This window comes from Neodiprion fabricii, chromosome 3 (assembly GCF_021155785.1).
Source record: "Neodiprion fabricii isolate iyNeoFabr1 chromosome 3, iyNeoFabr1.1, whole genome shotgun sequence".
In the NCBI taxonomy this organism is placed as follows: Eukaryota; Metazoa; Arthropoda; class Insecta; order Hymenoptera; family Diprionidae; genus Neodiprion; species Neodiprion fabricii.
Window position 1 is genome coordinate 2,778,924 of NC_060241.1, and position 26,822 is coordinate 2,805,745.

Consider the following 26,822-nt stretch of genomic DNA (forward strand, 5'->3'; position numbering starts at 1 on the left):
CTTCCATTCTTCCATCATCTCTTTATTTTTTTTTATCCATCCTTATCTTTCTCCCAGAATATTTCTTGCTTATTCTCACCAGATTCTTTCAGCCATCATTTCCATACATGTTCTCGAGTCTTTTCCTCACTTTCATTATATCGATGAGTATCTCGTGTCTTAATATTGCTCGATTTACAATCGTCCCTGTAAGTTGATACAGTCGGAACGAAGCAGGTAGTTTTGACGTAACAGTAAGAAGGTATGAATGCCCTCGTAAGGTCAGAGACTTTGAATTAACAAGCCTATCAAAATTTTGTTACAGGCCGTATAGCGATCTCGACGCTTGAATTATCCAAGAAAAAATATCCCTGCAATCATTGCCACAGGAGTTACGAACTCAGGAGTTCGCTGAATCGTCACATGAGATACGAATGCGGAAGCAGGAAGCCATTTGTGTGCCCAGTTTGTGATAAGAGAATGACTCAAAAGAACACTCTTCATAAGCATATGCTCGCTGTGCATGGAAGACGAGTGTTTTGAATGAAGAACAATTCCATGAATCTCCATAAAAATCTCTAAATTTATTTAATATACATATTACACTTTATTTGTATTTCATACATATACATATGTACTCATTCTCTGTTAGTATTTAAGTATAATTATTATTCTTTAAATTGTAGTAATATTTTAATATAAGACAGTTTGTGCCTTATCGCTCATAACAAAGCAGTATGATTTATTTGTATAACTGCTCCATTCTCAAAGTTATATCAACACAAAATTGTATTTATAAATGTTACTACAATGACTCACTTGTACGCCGGTTTACTTGAAAGAGAAAAAGAAAGAAAGAGAGAGAGAAAGAAAGAGAAAAAATATGATTATTTTATTGTAACTGCTGGCAGTTTTTAGGAGACACAAGACAACTGGTAAAATCAATTTTCATTGCAAATGGAACGTAATAACAATATTAAAGGAAAAAATGAACACTCAAGTAACTCTTAAAAACAGATGTAACTTGACGTACTCCAATGATCTTAGGTTCTGTAAATAGACCATTTGACTCTTAATTGTTATGTTACAAAATTTAATTGGGAATCTTTTGGGTTATTGGCTACATCGTTTGTGTTGGTGGTTACGGGCTAATAATTAATTGTAATATTAATTTCTATTTCTTTTGGTTTTATTTTTCCTTTTTTTTTTGGTCTTCGTTATTTATTACCATTTCAATTATGTTTTTAGTTATTTTAATTTCTTTTTGTTTTTGGTTGATTTTGTTACAGGTATGGGAGCTCTGTTGTCATTGTTACGTTCTGATTACAAACATTCCATGAAGAAAAATCGTGTCAGTCGTGACAGAAGTAGAGACAGCTACGAAAGCTCCCATGAAAGCAATGATCGAACGAGAGAAGTAGTTTTTCCTGATTCCTTCGAGGTGCTGCCACAGCCCAGGGATCTCAGTGTTGTTTACATGGGTGTTCCGCACGAACAACAGCGCAAATTCAGGTGCAGATTTTGTGGAAAAGGCTACCGCTGGAAGAGCACAATGCGTAGGCACGAAATGGTTGAGTGTGGTGGAAAGCCGCCGGCGTTTCAGTGTCCCGAATGTCCATACAAAGCACGTCAGCGTGGAAATTTAACTGTCCATTACAAACGTCACCATCAGAAACTCGGTTTCAGCGACAGTATGTAGATAGAAATTTGTTATAATTGATTGCTGTGTATCTTTGGCGGTTTTTTTTTCTATTTTTTTTTTTTTTTTGTTTTCTACAGTTTTTAAATTAATTCTCGCAACAGTTACTTTTTAAGTAGTCGTTTTACTCACCGTCATGACTATTGAGGATATTCTTATTACGTTTTTTTCCGCACTCTGATTACATATAATAACGTAGTAATTTTCGAATTTATTTATACGATTGCAAATTTTGGTGGGTGTAATTTATATCGGTATATTGATTTCGAGATTACCTCAAGTAATTATCTTATACAGCATTGATTCACTGTGCATTCAATTATTTCAGGCATAAAAATCTCATTTTAAAATGTAAAACTTTAACTACTTGATTACGTGTTGGACTTTCTGTTACACGATTGATTGACATTGTTGATGCAGCATATTAGCTATAATTATTTGATAATACTTTTATTTATTTGAAATGAAATATACGTTTTCATTCCTTGGATAAGCAGGTCTTGTAAGGCTTTCGTCCAGTATTTTTTATACATCAGTATTTGACTTGGTGTCCCACACGAGGACATTCGACGAACTTGTTACTTCCCGTTTATGATAATTATAAATAATTGGAGTTTTTTTTTACTCTTACGCTATTATTATTGGTAATGTTATTAATAATAACTATTGTAATTCGGACTTTTGGTACACCCTATACTTAAGAACACTCTAACATTCTTTACTAAGTAGATAAAGCGATAAATATATTTGGAAACATCTTAATATTTCTTCTATTTATAAAAAAAAGAAATTTTTTTTTTTCTACCTACTTTTTTGGAAGGGTTTATTCGGCGACTTTTTGTAATAAGAAAGGAACACTCTTTTAAGGGGTATTTTGGATAGAGGTCTTTTTATTTTAGTATCTGTAATACTTTCGTTAAATTTCTTACCTCACGTGCCTATGCAACAATCTGAAAATGGACTGGACAGGCATTCCATGAATCTTCAAATCGTAATACACATGTAATCGACATGCGAATTGACAAAATATCGTCAGACATAATTATGAACATTAGTAATCCAATTTTCTGTACTTACGTTCAATTACTGTATTGATAATGACAACTCCTGTATTTGCCATTAGGGTAGGCATAATATATAGATATAGCAAATTTAAGATCAGCGTATTCCAATAGTTGAGAGGACTCATCTATTTATTCAATATACTATTGTGAATATTAGAGATTAAATGAAAGAAACGAACTTGGCACTGAATAGAAGATCTAATTTCTTTTCTATGTCTAACTGACATGTAAAACCCATCATTTTTACTTAGCGTTATTTACAATGTACAGAATTCCTGCGATGTTCACTATTGCAAGAACATTCGATCTCTTGTACTATGTTTCAAAATAACTAACATTTGCTCTTCCACACTTTTCAGGAGAGGTTAAATTTGTTCTGATCGCTGGACAGGTTCACATTCGTATTGCGATCAATAATGTCTAATATAAACGATGATTTTCTGTATTATTTTAGAATCTTTATTGTGAAACGTCGATCGGAAAATGTTGAAAAATCGTTCACACTATTTTTTCAGTTTGTCATCTATGCAAAGAAGGTTTTGAAATCTTAATACAATCATTTTTACTAATATTATTGAAAGGTTTGGTTTCAGCGACTGCAGAGTCAGCCCAAAAAACTGTGACACGCATGCATTATCAAAAGAAGATCTATGCCTTTGGATACAGTAAATGTGTGCGGAGGACGTCAGGGTTCAGAAGAAATTGGTTTCGTTGGAACAGAACAGAGTCCAGATTCTACTGAAATTTTGTAACAAGCATCCGGCAGTTTTGATGTTTCAATAAAGAATGCTGCAGTTCAGAATTTGAATAACCAAAAATAATATTCAATACCTGTACTTGTTGAAATTGAGTGACACTTTTATCAGTGGTGCGGAGCTGTGAAATGATTTTTCTTTCTTCTATTTTCAAATTGCAAATTTTTTTTTCATTGTGCATACGCAGCTTGCAAAAAACTCCTTGATTACATATCTTCAATATTTCAGTTGGTTGATTGTTTCAGCGTGTTTACAATGGAGAACGAAGTATTTATGGGGCTAAATATGGTTAAGAATGATCAACACAATTAACATTTCACCACAATCTAAGACATGACAATGTTTTATAATTTGATTTACTTTCAGAAATTATAATAACTAATCAGTCAAAAAAAATAAATCAAACGAACATATATTTCATTTGAATTTTTTTTTTTTATTTCAGGTCTCTGGACACAAAGACTGGGATCATTGCTCAAGAGCGAACCATTTAATGTACCAACACCTAACTTCAAAGTCGCCCAGAATGTATTTCAACCTGTGCGAACAGCTCGGGGCCAATCTACTTACAAGTGCCCAAACTGTAATCGCTTTTACATGCGTAGCTCGTGTCTGAAACGCCATTTACGAGTCGAATGCGGCAAGGCACCAAAGTATCAATGCCGCATATGCCAAGGATGGTTTAAATATAAACACAACTTGGTCGCGCATATGAAATTGCACATCGAAGAGCCTAAGCATCACTGTATTTTGTGTCCAAAAAAATTTTACAGACGAGATAAACTTGTGGAACATGAAAAAAAATTTCACAACTTGTACACAGTATAAACTGCACAATATTTAATTTTATTATCATAATCATCATATCGTTTGATAAGTATTTACTACGGAGTAATAATGACTATACAACAATTTCATAAAGTTTTATTTATGTTTTAGTGATTAGTTTATATAAATTTTATTGATTTTCATATGACATGAAATTTCTGTTTTACACATTTCGATGCATATATCAGTGTTTCTTCATTTTATTAAACATCGTGTAAGCACAAAGTATTTTGCTGGACATTCTGCAGCTTGGCAGAGGAATTTTGTTGTGCACAAGAATGATGTATGATATACCTTGGTTAAAACCATGTATAAGAACTAATGTAATTTAAACAATGTTTCATATGTACGTGCTCAATAGTATATTCGGGCATATAAAATCTATTGTGTCGCAGAGAACCGAAGTTGTATTAGATACGAGTACGGAAACCAGATTTATTCAACATGTTATGATCATAGTAATTGTGTATGTTCAATCGATGGTTGTGTTATGGTCTGTGAAACAACGTCCTGTAATAATCTTATGTACGAACAAGAATCGAAATATTAAATACCATTTATCGCACGAATACGCAAACATGATAAATAAGTCTGAACACGCTGTATACTCATATAGCAAATATATACGCATGGAAATTTCTTAGGCAAATAGAATTTGGCCAAGTTTTATTTTGCCGTCGTACGCTTTGGGAGGCATGCAATATATGTTATTAAATTTTCATTGATGGTCAAGAATTATTAACTTATAAAAGTGTGCGGCACATCATATTTGAAAATTTATAAATTAATAAACTTCTCCGCATTGTAGGGGTGTAGAAGTTAGAGAGGTCAGCATTGGTGATTGTAAATATATCCAAACGGTATGAAAAATGTTTTGACCCAAGAGATTGTCAAATAAATGTTCAAATATCTTATTATACGATTCTAATCATTTCACTCAGTTCTTCAGGGGCAAGAGATTAAGCATTTTAGTTATTACCGAAGACACATAATAGTAATTTTGAGTTGCGATGTGTGTTACCATTCCTGGAAAAAATTTGAATATGTGTTACAGATAATCGTCTAATATCTGTATCTTTATAATAAAACGCAATCCTTACCCATTGACTTATTTCAATTTTATATTCCAGGTTTTTGCCAGACGTGGACTTCGACGCTGACGATCGATCGTAAAGATTTTGTGTGTCGCTCGTGTCCGAGAAGATACAGCACAATTGCAGCACTAGAGTTTCATCGAAGGGTTGAATGCAATCGAGAACCAAAATTTGTGTGTATGTTGTGCAACTACAAATCCCTTAGAAAGGGCAATCTTCAAAGACACATGATGCAACATAAGAAAATGATGTCCCATTTGTATGTGTGTAGGAATTTGAAAAAAAAAATCGAAAACAAGAGAAAATAATTTATAAAAGTGTTGAAAAGTGACTTAACTTGAGTTGGAAATTATATGCGCATATCGCTCTTGATATAACACACACGATTTGTGTGTTGGTATAAAGAGAGAATTTTTTTTTTTTTCTGAAGTTATTTTCAACATATGTAAAGTTCAACTGATTAATTTATTATTCCTTAATAAATTGATCCACCAGTCAAAATTTAAATTAGTTACTTATCTTTGGGATATTGAAATATATGAAATGATGGTATGTATCGTCAGTAACATCTATTTTTTTTATGTTATTCCGACTTTCCGCAAACTCCCTATATAAATAAACGATTTATGAATGTGGTCCACAATAATATTCAACCTGATACATTTTACTTTATTTAGGTATCCTTGGTATTTCTATTGTCTTCTCTCAATTCAAATCGCAATTCATATTCCAAGGAATTGGGTTTGCGACATGATAATAATAGAATTCAAATACTCTAAACTATAACGCAAACTGTCGAACTTCTAATTACTAACAATCTTTCAGGACATTGCCTAACTTTGTTGTTTAGCCTAAACATAAGAACGTGTGAAAAAATAAAGAAATAAATTAATATAAATCTATCTACTCTTTCGAACAGTCTTACAATGAATTTATTGTTACAGGGGATTATTGTTGGGGATTCCCAAGCGTGAAAGTGACGCCGTACCAATGTAACAAGTGTCTGAAGTACTACAAATCGTCGAAATCCTGTTGGAATCACAAAAATGTATGCGGAAGGGAAAAGAAATACAGCTGCGGTCTCTGCATATACAAGTCGCATCACAAAGCTAACGTACTTAGACACATAGCGAGTCAACATCCACAAACAAATATTCTGAATCAGGGACAATTTGTTTTATTGTAAGATGAAATTAAGTTATACTTAACATTAGCATATAAGAATGGATTGATACGAAGCACCATTTTGCCTATACAAGTGGTTGAAATTTCAATGAGATATCTCTGAACTCTGTGAAATGATCTGGTATGATTTTATCTCAACAGAATCGGCAGATCGATATTTTAGTGATCGACGTGAGATACAGAGCTCCAATGATTTGTGGAATAAATATACGAGAAAACGAACATGTTCTTTCATTAAAATCAACCTCACCGTTATCCATAAACTGTTATTTAGAAAAAAAAAAATAACGTATTTCCTCTGATTGATTGTATAATTTTTGTATAATTTTCGCTCCCAACTTGAAGATGAATATCGTACAGCATATGGTACCAGGTAGATTGGATTTGTTTGACGTGTATAACAATATTAAAATCGCTTCATATACATTGTCAATAATACATTGCTTGTTAATTGTTTAAATATAAAATATTCTTGACTAGACGTTCTGATATTTTATTATTATACATTATTGCATTCGGGTTGTCTAAGAATGATTTTTTTTTTCTCTTCTTTTACAGAAGTATGTTGTGGTCTTATTTTGCAAGGAGAATTGTACGTTGAGTAACGGAAAAAAGGAAAACATAATAATAGTATAAATTCGTATTCGTACCAAGGTGGTGGAGGGAAAATAGTGAATTGCGTAGAACATATCTGAAACAGTATTTCTTTTCAGATTTCAACTCTGGGGATGAAACGGCAGACCTACCAATGCAATCGTGGAAAGCGTGGTGGCAGAATTGCAGTAGCGCGGGTCAAGTAGCAAATACGACCGAACTGAAGATACCAAAAGCAACGTTTGGCGCCAAGAAGCCAATGGGACAATTTGCATGCTCAAAGTGTGGCAGATGCTACATGCGAAAAGACTCCCTGCAACGCCACGTTCAGTGGGAGTGTGGAAAAGAGCCACAATTTCAATGCCCCTTCTGTTCACAGCGGTGTAAGCGTAAAGCTCACTGGCTGCGACACATACGAAGGCAGCATATGGACAAAATTGGTGACATGGAGGAGTATCTGATGGCCTATACTGTGCCTAAAGTTGAAATTGACTGAACCCGAAACTAATTTTTATGAGTAACTTAAACAAAGAGAGATGCAGGAGTAGGCGCTGTTGACTTTTTGGCGAGCAATGGCGTCGTTGAACGAAACATGAATATCGCTACTTAATAATACCCCCGTGCTTCAATTAGTTTTAATTGTTAACCCCGTGATCTGTCTCATTAGCTAATACTGATCTTAGTATTATAATGCAGACAGTCGGTCTGCATCGTGAATTTTATACGAACTGTAAAAGTATCGTCTATATTATAATTATCGAGGGGTGATCTCTGAAATTTTGATCTCTCAATCGACTATTATTAATTTTAGATAGGGAAATGAAATGGAATCAACAAACTTCGTGTTTATCTGACCAAAACCAATACTATTTAATGTGTTATACTCTTTAATGTAAGTGCCTTATTGCGATTTCATATGTTAGAACTAATTTTCACGAACGTACGTTAGTGAATGGTGAGAAAAAAAAAATTTGAAAGAAAATCTATTTTTCTATCCCTTTACTACCTAATTGATAAGATTATCGTTTCCATTAGTAAATTACGCAATTACCAGTGCTGTGCAATTAATCGATTAATCAGCAGCTTCGGTTAATCGTTTTTCTCGATTAACCGATTAATCGTTTTTCTCGATTAACCGATTAATCGAATCTTGAATAATCGTTTTTCCGATTCATTGATTAGTCCAACTTGCCTCATTATAATTCGTCTGGTCAATCGGTATATGAATCGAAACTCCTGTATATAGATTCTGTATACCTACATATGTAAGTCACTACTCAGATTCTGTATACGTCGCTCAGAGACGAGTCTAGTTCAAACATGGTAAATGAGTTGCAAGCCATATACCGATTGACCTGTAGAATTATTATGAGGCAACTTAGGTCCATCGATTAATCACACAGTACTAATAATTACCCGTTTATAAAGTATTTAGTATTTAAGAACCGAATGATACCAAATTGGTAAGAGACAAACATGCCAAGGTAACAAAAGTAACGATCATTCTGTTTTTTGCTGTTTTTTTATTTCTTTTTGTTCTTAATCGTAAAAATCGTGCTTTCTCCAACAGGTGTGCTAACAGTGATCATCTGTAATTTGTTTGCTAATTATTGTCGGCAAATATTCTATGATCCAACTTGTGTTCTGAATAAAAATGTAAATCCCCATTTAGAAAATATGCGATAGAAATATGGAGTTAAGTTATTTTCCTGTTTGCTGTTTCACAAGCATTTTGCATTCTACAGCTATTTAAACCTTAACACTTCATCTTACACACTGGTGCTCTCCGTTGCCATGAAAATATGCAATTCAATACCGAAGTGTACTGTTAAGATTATTATTAATATTGTTATAGTTTTTCATCGAAGTAGTCGGTTAGTTGCAATGTTGAATTATTAGGTAATTTCTTGATAACGGAGAGTAGCACGATTGCTAAATATCTTTTCTGTATATAGTGGCTGCACCGTTTCATCCTGCATTTTTCAAAAAAATATATGACAAATAATTGTGTAAAACAAATAGTTTAGTGACTCCGTTAAGCGAGTGGTGCACAAATTTATTTGCATTATTTCTTTTGAAGTATGCAGTACCAGCTCATATCGACTCATAGCTAGCTACTTCAATCCTGCTTGGGGCTCAAATGTAAGGATACATCTATACTATATATAATAAAAAATATAAATTACATATGCCTAGTTAGTTTACACTATCACAACAAATAATTTACAAAACAAACATGGACAAATATCGAACGCAATACATACCAACGAAAATTTTCAGCTTGACGTAACAAGATTCTTAACTCCTACAGGTGCTGGTTTTTTAACTTACTTTTTAAAGACTATACAATCTGTTTGCTCTTGAATGGGGTCATAAGAACCTAGCTTTGTTTTCAATTTCAGCACTTCACTTTAGCCCTTAAATTTAATGGTAAAACGATTTTATTTCACAGGTTCACGAATACAAGATAATCGTTTAGTTTTTAATATTCCGGTACCAATTCCCGTGTCTTCTTGCTTAGTATTAAGCTTTCGATTGTATCTGGACTAATAAAACGAAAATTTGTTCCAGCTGAGGATTTAAGCATTACGGGGCTCAAGTGGGCGGCAGCGTGGCAGCGTTGGAGCGTTCCATCGATAATGTGGCGATCTGGTGCTGGTCTTAGCAAAAGATTTAGTGTCGGTTCATCGAACCCTGAAGGTGGATTCAATTGTCCAGCTTGCGGAAGGGTGTATAAACTAAAAAGTTCTTTGCGCAATCATCAAAAATGGGAGTGTGGAAAGGAGCCACAATTTCAATGCCCGCATTGTGTATATCGTGCCAAGCAAAAAATGCACATCGCACGTCACATGGAGCGAATGCACAAGGAAAAAATTTACAAGCAGGAGTTAGTTTAATCGCAATTTCAGTAGAAGAGAAATCAAAAATCACGTACGGATCGATCATTCCTTAAGAACGTGCACCCATCCCCTAATTTAACGCAGATAATGGTAACCGAGCGTTGAACGAATGATCGATACAGGACAACCTTGAGCTTTTTCAATTTATACATAAATATGTGTACGTACACACATTATACTATGTACGTATCATATACTTATGCGTAAATTTTTTTAAGGAATAATTGAAAAATGATAATTATATATGTTGCTGTTGCAGCTGATAAGGTGATAAAATACTGAAAAGAGAAAACGTTAATCTCGCTAGGGGCAACTCTGTATTAAACATACTATTTAATTATAAGAGAGGGTTCTTTTTTATTTAAATTTTTTTTTTTCTATTTAAAAAAAAAAAAAAATAGAAATTTTAATATACTTATTTGTATAAGTCAGTCAATCTCGAAAAAAGAAAGAAGAAGAAAGATGAAGAATCGTGAAAGACATAAATATACGTATTGGTAGAGGAAAATACATTATTCGCTTGTACGAGGGCAATGATAGCCTTGAAATTGATGGTTTTGAGTTGCTCCAAGTTAGAAAAACCATCCGGTTTGCCGGAACTCTTCCATAGCAACCATTCTGGTCACACTGGTTCCATATTTTAATGGATAGTTTCGTGGGTATGTGGCTTACTGGGGACATTGAAATTTCATTCCTTAATTGACCTGAAACACTGGCGCTGGCAAGTTATATTTGTAAGATTCTAGTTGAAAAAAGGAAGGAAAGAAAAAAATAAGCAATCAACAACAAACTAAGAATCCCATATTCTCATTTACTCGTTACTATGTAGCATTGAATTTAGACTCAGATATTGACGTCAGGCAATGTACAATTGATTCCTCCGATGCATTTATATATTTTATTTTTAATGGTACATCAATATTTTTAGAAAGCTTATATACATTACTTTAAATATTTTCTTCCAGCCAGATCAGGTCGCGTGATCAAGTGCCAAATGCTGAGTACGGCTGAAAATTCGCTCGCTTTAATCGTAGAGTCCTTTAATTGCTGCATTTATTATGCGTTGTTTCCTTGCTTTCCTGCCAGGAAACTGTTCTATGACTAAGGATTTTCTGAGAAATTTATCTAGGAAGTTCTTATTACAATTTTTTTTTATTTTTTTTTCTTCGCTAGCAAACAACCATACTCAGGTATCCTTGGCGGGGTCCCATATTCCTATGCCACGCCAAACACACCCCATAGCTATCCAACTTTTCCATATGTAGACAATATTTATGAAACAAACTAAACTAATATTCATTAATTCATACACCTAAGTTCACCCAATACGAAACGAGGGAATAATAGTAATAAATAATAATAATTCAGAAATAACCAGGTTTTAGAAGATAGGATTTTCCAGTCAATTGCAAAGCAACGCGTTGCATATCAGCTTATCAATATTGTGAAAAAGGCAAACAACAAAAAATCAATAAGCAACTTTCACTCCGAAAGCATATCGATTACGCGTTGATTCAATTTATACCGAGCAATAAACCAGACAGATTTTCTTTAATCTAAACAAGGTTTGAAATTTTTTCAATCGATCGATTGTAAAACGGTTTTTTTTTTCCTATTGTGATATTTGAAAAATGCAGATCTATTACCAGTGATAAAGACGAACTTTTTTAAAAGCGGTAAGATATTTTCACTGATATTTTAGACTGCTGATATGATATATATTTGGCGTAAGTTTGTGACCCAGGGAAAATTTGACAAGCTGATTGCAACGGCGTAGCGTCTCTTCGTGCGACGTAAACTCAGCTTATCAATCGGACGCCTATAGTCTGCAAAGAAAGTAACTTCAGGAAGAAAGCAAGAACGAAAGAAAAAAGTGAAATACTGTCAGGTGTGAAATATTCATCCTTCATAGTTAATATGAAAGTAATAGAATAGGCGATAAAAATAATAATAATAACAATAGTAATAATAATAACAACAAATCATAATCATAATACCGCCTCACGAGGCCTTGCTAATTCAGGTGGTCAATATCGCTTGCTAGTGGCCACTAATACACAGAGATTACTAGATTCTACGGTTAATTATTGTTAGATTGACTTTTTTCTAAGTTTTTTTTCTACATGATATCAGTTTCCTGTATGAATCAGGCCTTGTTTTTTTTTTTTTTTGACTTTTCTTTACCCGTGCGCAAAATCCTTGCTTAAATGAAACACGTAAATTAATCGATTACTTCTTATGAGTGAAATGATAACTTTCTTTTGATATGCTCGATGCATATACACACACACACATATATATATAGATTTTTTAGAGTTAGGTGTATTCAAAGATGCCTTTTGCTGTGCCAATTTTATGTTTCCTTAAATCAAGTACCCAATGCTATATTAACTAAATTTACTATTTTTTTATGATTTCGTAAACACTTTCAAGAAGAGCCACGCGAAGCAAAATAACAGTTCTTCGTTCTGCATCAAACTCAATATACCTATAATCATTATTCAGTATGCACTACTTGTATATAAACATATAGTAAGTTTTCTACGATTGCAAGAATAACTATGCTGTTTACATAATATTAATAATAATAATAATAATAGTAATAATAATAATAGAAATAACAATAACGACGGAAACTAGCCATCATGATACGATGATTGTGGAATATTCCCATGATATGCGATACGTCGATAACGATTGTACTACGATCACTATTTTGCTATAATTGGGTATAATGTGAAACTAACGATATATATTGATATTGATTATTGATTCGATATTTCGTAATGAACCACATTTTCTTGCTTGAATACTGATTGAACGATCGATAATTATTCTGTCTACATGTGCCTTCGAGAAACAAACAAAAAAAAAGCAAAAAAAAAAAACGCAAAAAAAAAAGGAAAAAAATAACTATATATGAGATATAATATTATTATTACGATTGGGATACTAAGAATTAGAAAATAATCATTACAAGTATTTAATATAACACCCGGTAAAAAGAGAATATTACAAATATGATCCCTAGTACTATACTAAAGCAAAAAAAAAAAAAAGAGAAAAATTTTCAAAAATATTATTTTATATTATACTAGCGACGGTCGGTTAGCTAATTAGCTTATAATTGGGCTTCTAAAACGGACTTTAAAGGTTGATAATAAATTTTGTTAGGTGTTGGATGGGATTAGGAGAATCTAACTCAAAACAAAATAAGGATTTAAAAAAAAAAACAAAAAAAAAAAAATAATCAACAAAACGTTTATATATCAAAATAATACGCCAGGCAACTTAAGACTACGCAAAAAGTTATAGGTGATAACAAATGTTAGTGTACGCAGTGTTGGAATTTGCTCGGGATATTCTATAAACGGCTTTGCATTTACGGAGAAAAGAAAAACGATGCATACAGCTGAAGAGTGAGAACGCAATCATTTTCGATTATGATATAATTTTACTTCTACCATTTTTTTTTTTTTTTTTTCTTTTTTCTTCTTTTTTTCTAGACACCTCGTGATATTTAGATTCTAAATTTTAATTAATGCTCTTCGATAATATTATATTATGCCATCCAAGTATTTAGACGATGACGTGCAGTGCTTTATTTTGTTGTATATTATATGTTTCTATTATATATTGAAGGAAAACTAATTAATTATAAATTTTCAAAACTTTATAAAAGTATTTGCGAATTTACTTGAAATATTTTTTTTTAACGAAAATTTTCTATTTTCCTATTATTTTTGTTTTATTATTATTAAATTTTTTTTTTAAATTATTTCCTTCTACTCGGTTTTTCCCCATTTTTTTCGGCACGCTAAGAATTGTTATACTTCTAAAAAATTTAAAAAAATTTATTACATTATTATATTCTACGCTATATGAAATTTTGATGACGAATTACGAATTAGATTGTTTTATCTTTAATTCTTTTTTCTAAGGAATTTCTACCGCACACCAAAATTATTACTATTCGTGTTCTTGTATAATTTATAAAAAATGTTCAGACAGTGGTTTGGTTTCTATTGCAGCAACTGTTCTTTCCTCGGAAGATTATTTATTGAACAAAGTCACAAAATTCTTTGCTTACTCACGTGTGTATGACACACCGAGTATAAAACATCGTAGAATAAAGTCTTTAGCGAATAAATGTAAGTTTGTGTTCATTCGTTAGTGATTTTATTCTATAAATCCTGTTGTATCTAGAAACATATATGCGATGAGTAATGTTTGAAATAAGACAGAGATGGAGAAAAAAAAGAGAGAAAACAAGCAGCGACAAGCTTTAACTAAAATATACACTCGGACGAACAATGACTATCTCAGTTTTAAATACATATAATATTATACTAAGTTACATTCCATTTTCGTTTAAAAAAAAAAAATTTGAAGAAAAGGATAATTAGAAGAAAAAGAAAAAAAAAACGATGAAACATTCATCGAGACGTAAATTTGATCACAAATTTCCTTTATAATACCTAATAACCGCACATACAGAACGTTGGCACGGTGTTAGAAAAATCGAATTTTAATTTTTTTTATTTTTCGAAAGAATCCCATACCCGAAATAGGTTTCAAAAGTAGTATGCATATACGAATAACCCGGTGTTACATAAACCTATCCACTTTATACCAAACCACGAGTCATAAGATATTATTCATAAGAGAAAATGTAAGTTAGGTTTTTTGCACGAGAGTATGACTCTGTGCAGAGAGAGGCATGCATTTTGGCAGTTAAGAGAGATTCGAAGGGATATATGGAACGACGTATCGTAGGTAATACATAGTGTGTCTCAACCAAGGGAGCCTTGTGTTAAGTGCCTTCAAAATACGACTTAGAGTTAGGCTATAGCGGAGGCGCTGGGTGCACCTTTCTATAAACAGTTCAATGGTATTAACAATGTTGTCAAGTATGGAACGCTGCGAATTATACTTCGTACTAATATTATAAATTTTGTTAACGTCGCTTTCCAAGAAAGCGACGTTCTTTTATCGGTACATTTTATTTATATTCCATTTACAATTTCTTCATTCAGCTTTCTTTAATATCGTTCCGTACTTGTGGACGTGTTACGTACTTCTATAGACACCAGTGATATTTTGTAAATTATTATAATTTACAAATAATAATCTCAATGTTATATTATAATACTGCCAATATCAGCTAAGTTTTCGAGCGCCAGAATGTGATTCTTGTATTGCTTCCATTATTTATTATAAACAGCTTTTAAGTACAATTTTTAAATCCAACAACGGTTATTCCTTTGTGTTATTTGTTTCTGTAATTCTTTTCTCCGTTTTCTTTTTACCCGTATACGAATTACTTGCAGGAATAAACAATGAGTGTTGGTTTGTCGAAGAAATAATTTTCGCTCTGACCAGCAGTTCAGAGTCTGTCGTTATGGTTAATATTTAAAGGTATAACACCAACTTAGAAAAGGTTTAAGGTTTATTAAAACCGTGTCGCGCCAAAAAAATTCAACAGGCGGATAAATAATTCCCAATTTTTGCACCCAACATTCAATGTATAAAAAATTGTAATCGGTGGAGAAAAAGATGTTCGAGAAAAAAAACAGAAAAGAAAAACACACACACACACAATGTTGTCACACCGAAATAGAAATAGCGAATTACATGGCTTCCACAGCTCTCTTGTATCATGATATACGCAATGTTGAATAACGTTGAGAGTGGTAATTAGAATTTCAACTTACACAGTAATAAGACGATAATACAGCCTGCGTTACTTGCGATCTGTTGAACTGTTAGTTGTGAGGTATGCAGCGTGTGGTGCTTTTACTAAGGAAACGAATAGAAAAGATAAATCGTGGAAGAATTGTGATGTTTAATATTTTACAAACGTAGGACATTTCCATTGAAAGAAGAAAGCCTTTGAAATCCAACCGATTCCTTATTCTTGATTAAATGTATAGGGTGACTCGGACAAGTGCCGTAGATTTGTAATCTAACTTAGTATAGTAAAGTATAAACTTAGCGACAAGAAAGGTAGTAAAAAAAAAAGAAAATCCGAAAAAATTTGCATAGGATGATTTGAGCATTTCGTTTGCAAATGTATTTTACATACCGATTTGTTATTTTAATCAATATTTTAATTGACATACAAACGACTTCTGAATCCTGAAATTATTTGTCTTTAATAACATTAGTTTTAGGGAAATGTGGTTTTGATTTTCCAATCAAAAACATGTCTATTATTATTATTTTTTTTTTTTTTTTTATTGAACAAACATTTATATGGAAAAATTATATTTATTCGACATAATTTATATTATAATAAAATTTATTTTTAGACTAAAAATAATGGGCTTTATGTAAACATAGAATAATACAGTAGAAGTGATGAAGCCAAGCTTTAACATGGTAAGTTCTGTGATCCCTGGTTTCAAGATTTTGTTTGTATTTAAATGAAATATCGATGATGAATAACAATGGCTTGGAAGGCACAATACTTTTATATTTCCTTTTTGGAAATATATACACTTTTAAGCACCTCCAGTTGACGTGGAATTTTCTTATTAGTAAAATAAATTTACTATTCCTTTAACAAAGGAATTGTATTTTCATACTTCGAATCAACGATTTATATTAGTTGAGCACTTGTCTCAGACATCCATGTGTAAAGACACGGATTAACAATTAAGGCTTATACTCAAAATGTGTGTGGCACCTTCGCTCAGCGCCTCAAACACAAAATATATTTATAATCGTAATTATTTTCGCCATGTATTTGCCAACGAATATTAATACTTTTTTTTTTCTTTTTTTCATTTTATATATTAATATTATTTAGAAAGCTCATATTAATTACTATTATTAAACGATAATCTTTCTAGATACTTTTGCTTTGCGATTTTTATATTATACACACTTTGCTATTATCCTTTAAAAATATTATTATTGGCTTATATTCAAGACGTTGCTTAGTTAGAAATTTATAATAAAAGAAGCAAGAGATAATAAAGAGAGAGAAAAGAGAGAGAGAGAGAGAGAGAGAGAGAGAGAGAGAGAGAGAGAGAGAGAGAGAGAGAGAGAGAGAGAGAGAGAGAGAGAGAGAGAGAGAGAGAGAGAGAGAGAGAGAGAGAGAGAGAGAGAGAGAGAGAGAGAGAGGGACAGGGAGAGGGAGAGGGAGAGGGAGAGACAGAGAGAGAAGGGAAAAGAATTTTACAATTATGTATAAACAGATTTATTTTGCTACTTATAAAAAAAAAAAAAAAACAAAAAAAACCTTTATGTTGTGTTGTTTCAGTTTAAAACATTCCAAAATGTTTTCTTGTTTGTAGAAAAATCTTGTATTTCGATATCGAGCAAAATAAAGTCTAGGAAGGCAATTTCGCACTTTTCATTATGTGTTATTGATAAAATTAAGAATATTAAGGAAAATCGTACTCATGTTGAGTTAACGATCATTTACACACCTACAATAAAATTGGACAATGATTTTTTGATAGTAACAATTTGCAAATGAATGGAGCCGTTCATCATGTTTGAAATGCAGTTGTATTTAACATTTAAATTAGATTACCTTTAATGTTTCAGTTACTTATCGTTTATTTATTTCTTTATACTAAGTAGAAAGATTCGTTTCAGCGTGATTGTTATACTTAATGCAGATTGTTTAAAATGTGACTCCGAAAACTTGTCGTATCCTTATACTAATTAGAAGTGCTTCTTTTTTCAGTCTCATCGAGCTTCTACTATCGTTCGGAGCTGCAAGAGACGACTACAGACAAACATGGAATACAATGAAAGAGACTTGATGTAAAATAAGATGCATTGCGAAATGGAATTTGAAATCTTGATACGCCGTTAGAAACCTTAGTGTGATTGTAATAACGTGTGATATTTCATGTCTAACGATAAATCTTTAATTTATTCACTATGTCGACTAAAATTTCATTCGCAGCTTACGCTCTCTCCAATTTCAAATCGTGACGCTACAGATAATCTTTGTTAATTGTGATAGTCGTTCGTACCAACCACACTTACAAAGTAGCGATCGAGACTTAAGAAACCGTTACTAGATATGCTCGTTACTTGCTAGCTTGAATGTGGCATGGCCAACGCCGAGAATGATTCACCCACTAATTTTTACTGTGAATGATTACAGGATTTTTTGCTGCATTTGGTTGGAATACCGATGGAACACGTCGAGGTTGTTCTTCTTCAGATATACCAGCCCCGCTGACCCCTCAGCGTCGCGCTCGACTTCACTGTCCCACCCGTCACGTAAGCAGAAACAACAATCGCACATTGACTATTTCGTCGCACGACCGTCGTCACAATTGTTCACGATGTGGAAAGTCATACAAAAATGCCTATATACTGAAACGGCATTTACTTTACGAATGTGGAAAAGCCCCTTCGTTTAGCTGCCCTCATTGCGTGTTCAGCTCGAAATATGAGAGAAATTTGAAAGCGCATATAAATCATCGTCACAGCGAAATACAACCTTAATTAATTGCCGTGAAACCAAAGAGCTTGAAAGATGGTGCCAAAGATTTTTATTATTAAGAATATATTATTTTATGTTTCAAATTTCAAATTATTTTTCAGCTTGCGTACTCGACATGCGCCAAGCTAAACGTGCCATACTTCATAAATACTCACTCACTGAATTTAAACTTGCGGTTTGACATGATTATTCAATTTCGTTTAATTAGAATATTTCAGTTGCCGCCAGACAGAATTGTACTCGGCATGTACAATTCGGTACTAATGAGTTACGTATGATATTAAATATCTCGCGCGTGCCAAATTTTATTTCTCTCCAATCGCAATGCGGCAAATTGTTGGTAATCTGGCAAAAAAGTTACCGAGCTGTTTGTAAAACAATTTGGATTTACAAATGTGATAAAGTTTTGCAGTGATCGTTACTCTGGATGTTCAACGTTCTCAAGTTGTGAATCGACTTAACTTGGATTATTCTGTTTGCGAATACCTTGTATTTTAAGGTACTCCATGTCTAGAGAAAACCACAAACTTGTGTGTTATTGAGAGGATTCGTAATTTACGTATCGTATGACGGAAAGTAATCTGTTAAAAGTTACCTTAGTAATCCGCTACTTAACAACAGTAGTGCGAGGCTAGTCATTACTATACCCTGTATAACGAATGAGAAACCATTGTTGAGCAGATTTAAATACCTTATCAATGGGGCTGTGAGAAACACGTTCCCATCTATAAAATTGACGATAATCAAAACGTGAGTTTTGAAATTATAATCTAATGCTATGAAATCGTTTAATTTTTTACAAGCTTTTTCATGGATTTTTGTGAACCTAGTGCCAGAAACCAATGGTTACTTCGCAAGTATATTTGGCACAAATATCGATGTGTTCTAGAACTTATATTTTTGTTCAAAGTTCAAAGGTATCTTGAAATATTTCTCAAAATACTATATTGCCGAATTGGCCTATTATTTCAGTTAGAATGAGAAGTAAATGGCTCGAGATCTCCTGCACAGAAGAACAGTCAAGCTAAAATATGGGAGAGATTCGTACTTTTCCTTTCATTCGTCAAAACTTGTGAAGTATAAGTGTACTGACCTCTTATTACACAAGTATATTTATTGTGATATATCCATCATAATTTCATTGTGCGCTATAACAAGGTTTGCCAAATTGAATCTCTATAGTCTACGATCCCAAACCTGAAATGGCTACAACTAAATAAGTGATAAATTATTTGACTCGTCTCGTATAAGAATACATTAAGCAAAGACCAATGTGGAAATATCAAACAACGAACATTAATGTTAGAAGGTCTATAATTTGATGAGAATGACAAACTGACCAGTTTGAATAGAAGATGCCAAATATCCCGTATATTATTATTACAATTTATTATATTTTTATTGTATTATAGGTGCTGTTTGCATAGTACAAGTGTCAAATCCTCTGCTAGTAAAGCTACAGGTAATTCAAAACGTGAGGAGAAATAATAAAACTAGCATCGCCCCAGTGATTTGACGAGCTATAAATAATATTTTTAACAAATAGACGGAAGTAGCGTGCCAAGTAAAATGAAATTAGTAGTAATGCCGCCAAGGTGCGCAAAACAAACTCGCTTCTAAAATCTTAGTCCATTCTTTGTAGAGAAAATAAAATCGAACAACTGTCATAACTGATAATGATCTGTTTAGCTTACAAATTTGAAAAGCTTCAAAATACTAAATTTCTAGCTCTCTCTTATATTAGTTTCAACTATCTAGTCTGAATGTGGCCTAATTCTCGTTCAATATGTCAGAAAATTTAATAAGAACCTGAATAGATCCTGACTTACGGAATACAATATTGAAACTAAAATATAGATTACATGCGTATATGCAGTATAGTATAATATATTACATTACATTATGCCAATGTAAACGCTTTGACCTGAAATCATGTCGGTTCCGATACGAATTGAATCGTATCAACCGAATTGCTGCACTCAGCAAAAACAAAAAACTAATCAATGAACAATACAAATCTATATTTCAACACCGCAATATTATTATTGCTAATTCATCTCTGGTTTTAGATTTTTGTAGCTGTAGTGTAACGTACAACTCTTAAAAATGTCTCAGATTTGAAAATTAGTCAAACATAATGAAGAAACTCTTTTCTGCCGGATGACAATCCGTCGTAGCTAAAGCAGAACATCGTCCTTATACTTACCGACTAATCTTAAAGTCTATCTTCCCACGATTTAGTCCCTGTCTACTTTTCTCACATCTAAACGTATACTCTAGACGAAATTAAACGTAGAACAAATCTATATCCGTTTCTAATCGTCAAATTTTATCTTTATCAAGTAGCGTTAAAACAGGTTTTTCTGAAGTAGATTACACGAAAAATATCCAAGCTATTGGAGGAATAGAGCTCTCTATGTACTTGTTCTCTTTATGAAAAAGAATTCTCTTAATTGTTTTCAGACTCAGATTTGAAACACATTGAAAATACTCCAAAATTATACCGTGTATGTAATTTAACTAGTCACAGAATTTGATTCGAAAGAAAGTTTCCAATCATTTGAATTTATTATCACAACTGTTGTCACTTCGAATATTCTATCCCTCTAATTACACGTCTTGTGCCAAATTAAATTATACTTCAACGTACTGTATTATTAAATTGAATTTTTTCCTCTATAATTGCAGAGAAAAACAATATCTACCTACTTCACTTAAACTTTCATAACTACGTACTTCAGCGTCTATGAAATACGTTCGTAAAGGTATTGAGAGATAGTGAACACGTAAATGAATTCAGCTTATTCGTAATATATATATACCATTGTCTCGTCTGAATATAAAAAAAAAGAGATGTCTTCCATTTTTTAAATAATATAATCAGCACATTATAGAGTGGCCAAATTTTATTTGGCAATGGTGATAAATTGACGATGGTTGAAATAGTAATTACATACATTGTTATAAGATTATTATGGTTACCGATAACTTACGCGGTACACTCTCTCTCAAACTCATCGCTCTCTTTTAGGTCAAATGCAATTGAAGATTATAAATAGTGTTTCACATCCCATAGTCTGAAACCACGAAGACTGAGTGACGAAAAAAAAAAAAAAAACAAAGAAAACCAAAATTATTCAAAGATATATTTGAATGAGTTGCATTAATTATAATATAAAAATTATTTACACCCTAAATTAATACGATCTAAGCAACGTGCTCTCTGTTACGAAATATTACTTTCAAATACCAAAGTGGAAATTCGATATTTTCTATTGATCTTAGTTAATCCCGATAGTGGTTCGGAATTTATTAGTTAAAAGTAATTTACATGGTGAAAAAAATTCATGAATATAATTTTGTTCAGTTTACAATTCCCTTAATAGAATTGTGAATATTAAGCATTAATGGGAAGCACAGAAAAAATTTGTATTTATCGATCGACTTTAACAAGTTTGTGATATTAATGCAAGCATACATGAGTTTGCAATTTTAAATTAAGACAGTATCGAAGATTTTTATTTTAGTCTTTACTTTCCCGTACTTTGAAAAGTTATCCCTTATTGTTTGTTCATATTAATTTTCTTACTCTTCAATTTCCATCCCAACGACATTGAAGCAATACTCGAGCATCCTTTTACTCATGAATCGAGACACAAGTATATGTCTTTCATTCACAGACGTACGATAAATGAATATAATAACATAGTTATTAAGTGGAATGAGATAATAATTAGATTTTAAGATCTATATATTTGAGGGAAAAAAAAAATCGTTATAATCAAAGAAATGAATTATTACTTTTCAATAACTTAAGAAATATACAGAGAAATTATAACATATATAATGTATATATAAATATAAATATATTTATATTTATATATATATATATATATATACATATTCATTATGAATTATGGTTTTACAATTAACAAAGAACATTATACGATAATCTAGTGTATAACTATATTATGTTAGCGAAACAACTCAAAATTGCTAAGAAAAAAAAATAAATTGTATTATTTATCATTGAGGATTACATCAATTTTGTTCGTGTCAACATGAGATCTCTGCCGGCAGTGGTTTACGGTTACCTTATTCACGAACAGCAAAAAGTCAGATCAGATAATGAATTCCAAAATATGTAACTTTAACATGGTTACATGCTCGTGTTAATTTTCTTACCCGACTATGATTTATACTGATGAATTATGTATTTTACATTTCAGAAAGAAAATTCTCGGACCAGCAAATATTTTAGTAAGCTTCAAGGAATGCTACACGATATGAGAAAGTCCCTAAATTCTCAACAAAATGGACACCACTAATAAGCGCAGAAGAAATAACACGAGTTTCAGCTTTGCTGAGTTATACGTTAAACAATTGTGGAAAATTCTTCTATGCAATCTGTGATGCTAGGCATGAGAGATACTGTCTAAAAAGAAAGAATATCACCCGAATCTGTTGTATTTATTAACATCTCATCAAATACATAGATATAGTAATTATAAGACGTATCGTTCTTCGAGCATATCTCAATAAATGCTATGGTGAATAATGACCCCGGTAGCTGCAAGGATTTAATATAACGTGTTAGATATTTTTTTGGATTCTCAGTACATATTGATTTAATGTTATGTATTTTGTATTGATAAATCTTTATACTAACATTGTTCCTTTGCTTCTGTCTTTTTTCAGTATACCAAAAACAATATCTTACCGACGGAATGGCTCTGTACAACATAACGAAAGGGATTGTAATTCATGAGAAAAGGTTCCCCTGCGAGAGGTGCGGAAAAGTGTACAAATGGAAAGAATCTCTGTTCAAACACAGACGCATCGAATGTGGAAAGCCGCCACAGTTTGCCTGCAAGATATGCGGAAATCGATTTATGCATAAGCATCATCTTACCAAACACTTGGCAGCGATTCATCAGTTCCCGCCACTAAATGGGGGAGATATTATAATATTCAAATGAATGTTTCGTGCTCTGTTTATTGCTTATTTTTACAATTTGTATGTATCCGTTGAAGGGGACAATCTGATTACCCATTTGACAATTTTTAATTAAGAATGACTTGTTCTCAACTCTATACGTGGCCATGTCGGCGATAAATAGCAATTGTAACTGACCTGAGCGAAATCAATCCAGAGTTATTTCTATACGTTGTATGTTAAAACTCTTTCAAAACACTTCGAGCTGCGTTAGTTGTTTTTATTTTTAAATAAAAAATTATTCCAGTTTGTGTAACATTGAAATATTTCTTATGATTTCGAAGAGACCCTTTCTCTTTTACATAATGTGATATACTTCAATGTCGACAACCCTTGCTCATTCTGCGTAATAGAAATCTAAAATACTGTATCATAAACGAATTGTATGAGACCTTAAACTTTGAATATTTTGTTGAATTTTGCCATAATTATAACTGTTATAAATATCTTATACCGTGAAAGATTATTACTTGAAATAATTTCCTCTGTTCCTCCGACTGACTCGTTGGCCTAATATTTCCTTATTTTCGCTACTATCACTGTGTGTATTACCATAAATTTTCATACTAACATAATTTTTCTTTTTCAGTATCCTTGAAGTATCGTCGATCACGAGGAATGGCTCTCTACAACCTAACAGAAACGATTTCATTCCACAAAAAGATATTCCGTTGTAAGGGATGCGGAAGAATGTACAAATGGCATGATTCTCTCATCAGGCACAGGCGCATGGAATGTGGGCTACCGCCAAAATTTACTTGCAAGATATGCGAGCACGCGTTTAAGCATAAGCATCACCTCGTCAGACATATGAGAACAATCCACCAATATCCGTGAGGGAAAAGGAAAACTCATAGCCCTTTAAATAAACGTTCCATACTCCATTCATTGTGGTTTCAGGATTTTTATATGTATGCATATTAAAAATGGAGAAAGTGATCTGTTATTTGAACAAACTATCAACCTCGAGTTACGTACTGACAATTTAATTGCTTGTGATGAGAATAGCTGTAGTAGACAGTTTATATTTTATTGAGTTCATTTCAACTAAAATCAACTTGGTGATATTTATCCTAGCGTAAGGCTTGTTTCTTTTGTCTTTGGGAACAACTATCAATAAAATTATACACACCCTGTTCTCTACATTTCTAGATAAAGATAAAACCTTTGGGTCGCCGGCCTGCGGCAAGCTTTACAAATACCAAAAAAGACTGGCTATGAATCAGCGTGCTGAATGTGGCGGGAAAGAGTTTCAGTACGGATATCCAATATGCAGTAAAAAATTCAAACATAGATACCATCTCCGACCTCATTCGGCTGGAATTCACACGATTCAAGCTCTGCTAACTGTACTTACCGGCAGCTTCCACAGCAATTTTTTTCATTTGAGATTTAGGCTTAGCGTCGATACCGATTGACCTGAACATGCATATTTTTTATATCTCTAAATTAATAAACTTGTAGTAAAGTAAATTCGTCGAAGTAGGTCCGGTAGAAATCGTTAATTTATAGTATCAACAAAGTTTCGAACGGACTACCTGCCGTCCATCTTCAGGTTAATTTTGACAACGTTCTGGCTTAGTTGTTAATAGTTGTATGGAGGAAGTGACTTGTTGAATTCCTCTGCAATGGTGCTACTATTAACAACTAAGCCTGAACGTCGTCAAAATGAACCTGAAGATGATCGGCGGGCAGCCCAATCAAAGTGTTGTTGATACAATAAATTAACGGTTTCTACCTCACCTACTTTGACGAATTTACTTTACTACAAAAAACGACAAAGTCGTGAACGCAACGATAATAAATGAATAAACTATACTTTATCTATATCCTGTTGTTATTATGTACAGATTGTATGTATCTATGAAAGTTATAAAATAAAATATTTGAACCGGTTGGAAAAAGAAAAGAGTAAATAAAAAAACCCTGAAGTAGGTAATATAGGATTATAAAACAATGTACACGACAATTGTGTACGAAAGTTTTTCTTTCTATTCTAACTAATGAAATATTTTTGTTTACAGATTGGTGGCCCGACGGTCGACGACCAGAAGATAGTCCGCATACTTGTCCGAAATGTTCAAAAACGTATGTGCAATTTGGAGCGTTGTATAAACATTTCAAATACTCTTGCGGAGTCCAACGAAAATTCTCATGCTCGGAGTGCAAAGCAAGATTCAAGTACGAGTACGAACTGATGCATCATTTAAGAAGAACTCATAAATTGATCTAATATATACGCGATTTTAAATAAAAAGCAACTGCTGTTTTCACCTATACTTCAAAACTATGAAACTTATGGCTGCATGTTATTTTCATCCGATTGGCATTTTTATAAGACAAATACTTTTAATCGAATGGTATCGAATAAACGTATGCTAAATTTAAATTGACCTTAGCAATACTTTAATTACTGAGTCATGGTAGCGGCTACCCAATATTGTTTGTTGTTGATTATTGATTAAAAAATATATCAATCCCTCATACCCAAATCCTTTCTAAAAAATGAATTGATGCGCTGACTAGGGTCCCATATTTAAAATTTAAGTTGAATTTGATTAGAACATGTCGAAGTAAAGTATCCAAAATTGCGTAGGGCTTAACAAAACGATTAATTTTTTACACTTACGATGAAATTTGCAAACCACTAATCACTGCTTCGCTTTACTTGCCTTACTTTTTCAGTTTCAGCAGGTATGCGGTTTAGGAAGCGCGTCGGAGTAAATAGAATCCAAATCAGGAAGCCATTCGCATGTCATAAATGTGGAAATACGTACGTGTGGAAGGTTTCGTTGAATCGTCATTTACGAGAGGAATGTGGAAAAGCACCCCAGAACATGTGCAATTACTGTGGGAGACGTTTTAAACAGCGGGGAAGCCTGCAACGCCACAAATTGACCATGCACGTGCCTTTTTATTGATCAAACTACTTGATCGGACTTAATCGTGGAAAAATAAATATATTTGTTGATTCAGCGTTATGTCTGCCAATAAGTTTATTCTGAACCAATATTATGCAAACTGTTGCATATCCAAGTTGTATTTCTTATTGTAAATAATAAAAAGAAAAGAAACCTTCTTTCACGTATACCAGTTGGATAAATTACAAAACGAGGATAATTTAGCGAATCAAAACAATGCTTGTACAGTACATAAAATTGAAAATTATAGACTGTGAATAAACTATATGAACCATTCCGAATTTATCCTGTAGCTTATTGTATCCATAGAAACATGATTTTGGTAAATTAAGTG

The 26,822-nt window shown here is 32.7% G+C and overlaps 1 protein-coding gene across 13 annotated transcripts in view; it reads left to right on the forward strand.

Moving 5' to 3' along the window:
- Positions 1 to 26,822, forward strand: part of LOC124177730 (longitudinals lacking protein) — a 102,056-nt gene that overhangs the window by 67,908 nt on the left and 7,326 nt on the right. The window contains exon 7 of one of the 13 annotated variants that reach the window (XM_046560441.1): positions 3,943 to 4,398. The exons of 7 other annotated variants lie outside the window; for them this stretch is intronic. In XM_046560441.1, the coding sequence (XP_046416397.1) occupies positions 3,943 to 4,325 (383 nt within the window). In that variant the 3' untranslated portion in view covers positions 4,326 to 4,398. Of the gene's footprint in view, positions 1 to 1,268; positions 1,694 to 3,942; positions 4,399 to 6,363; positions 6,878 to 7,317; positions 8,880 to 23,269; positions 24,021 to 25,591; positions 25,816 to 26,822 lie in introns of those variants that run through there. 5 more of the 13 variants (XM_046560438.1, XM_046560458.1, XM_046560442.1 and 2 more) reach the window with 5 other exon arrangements.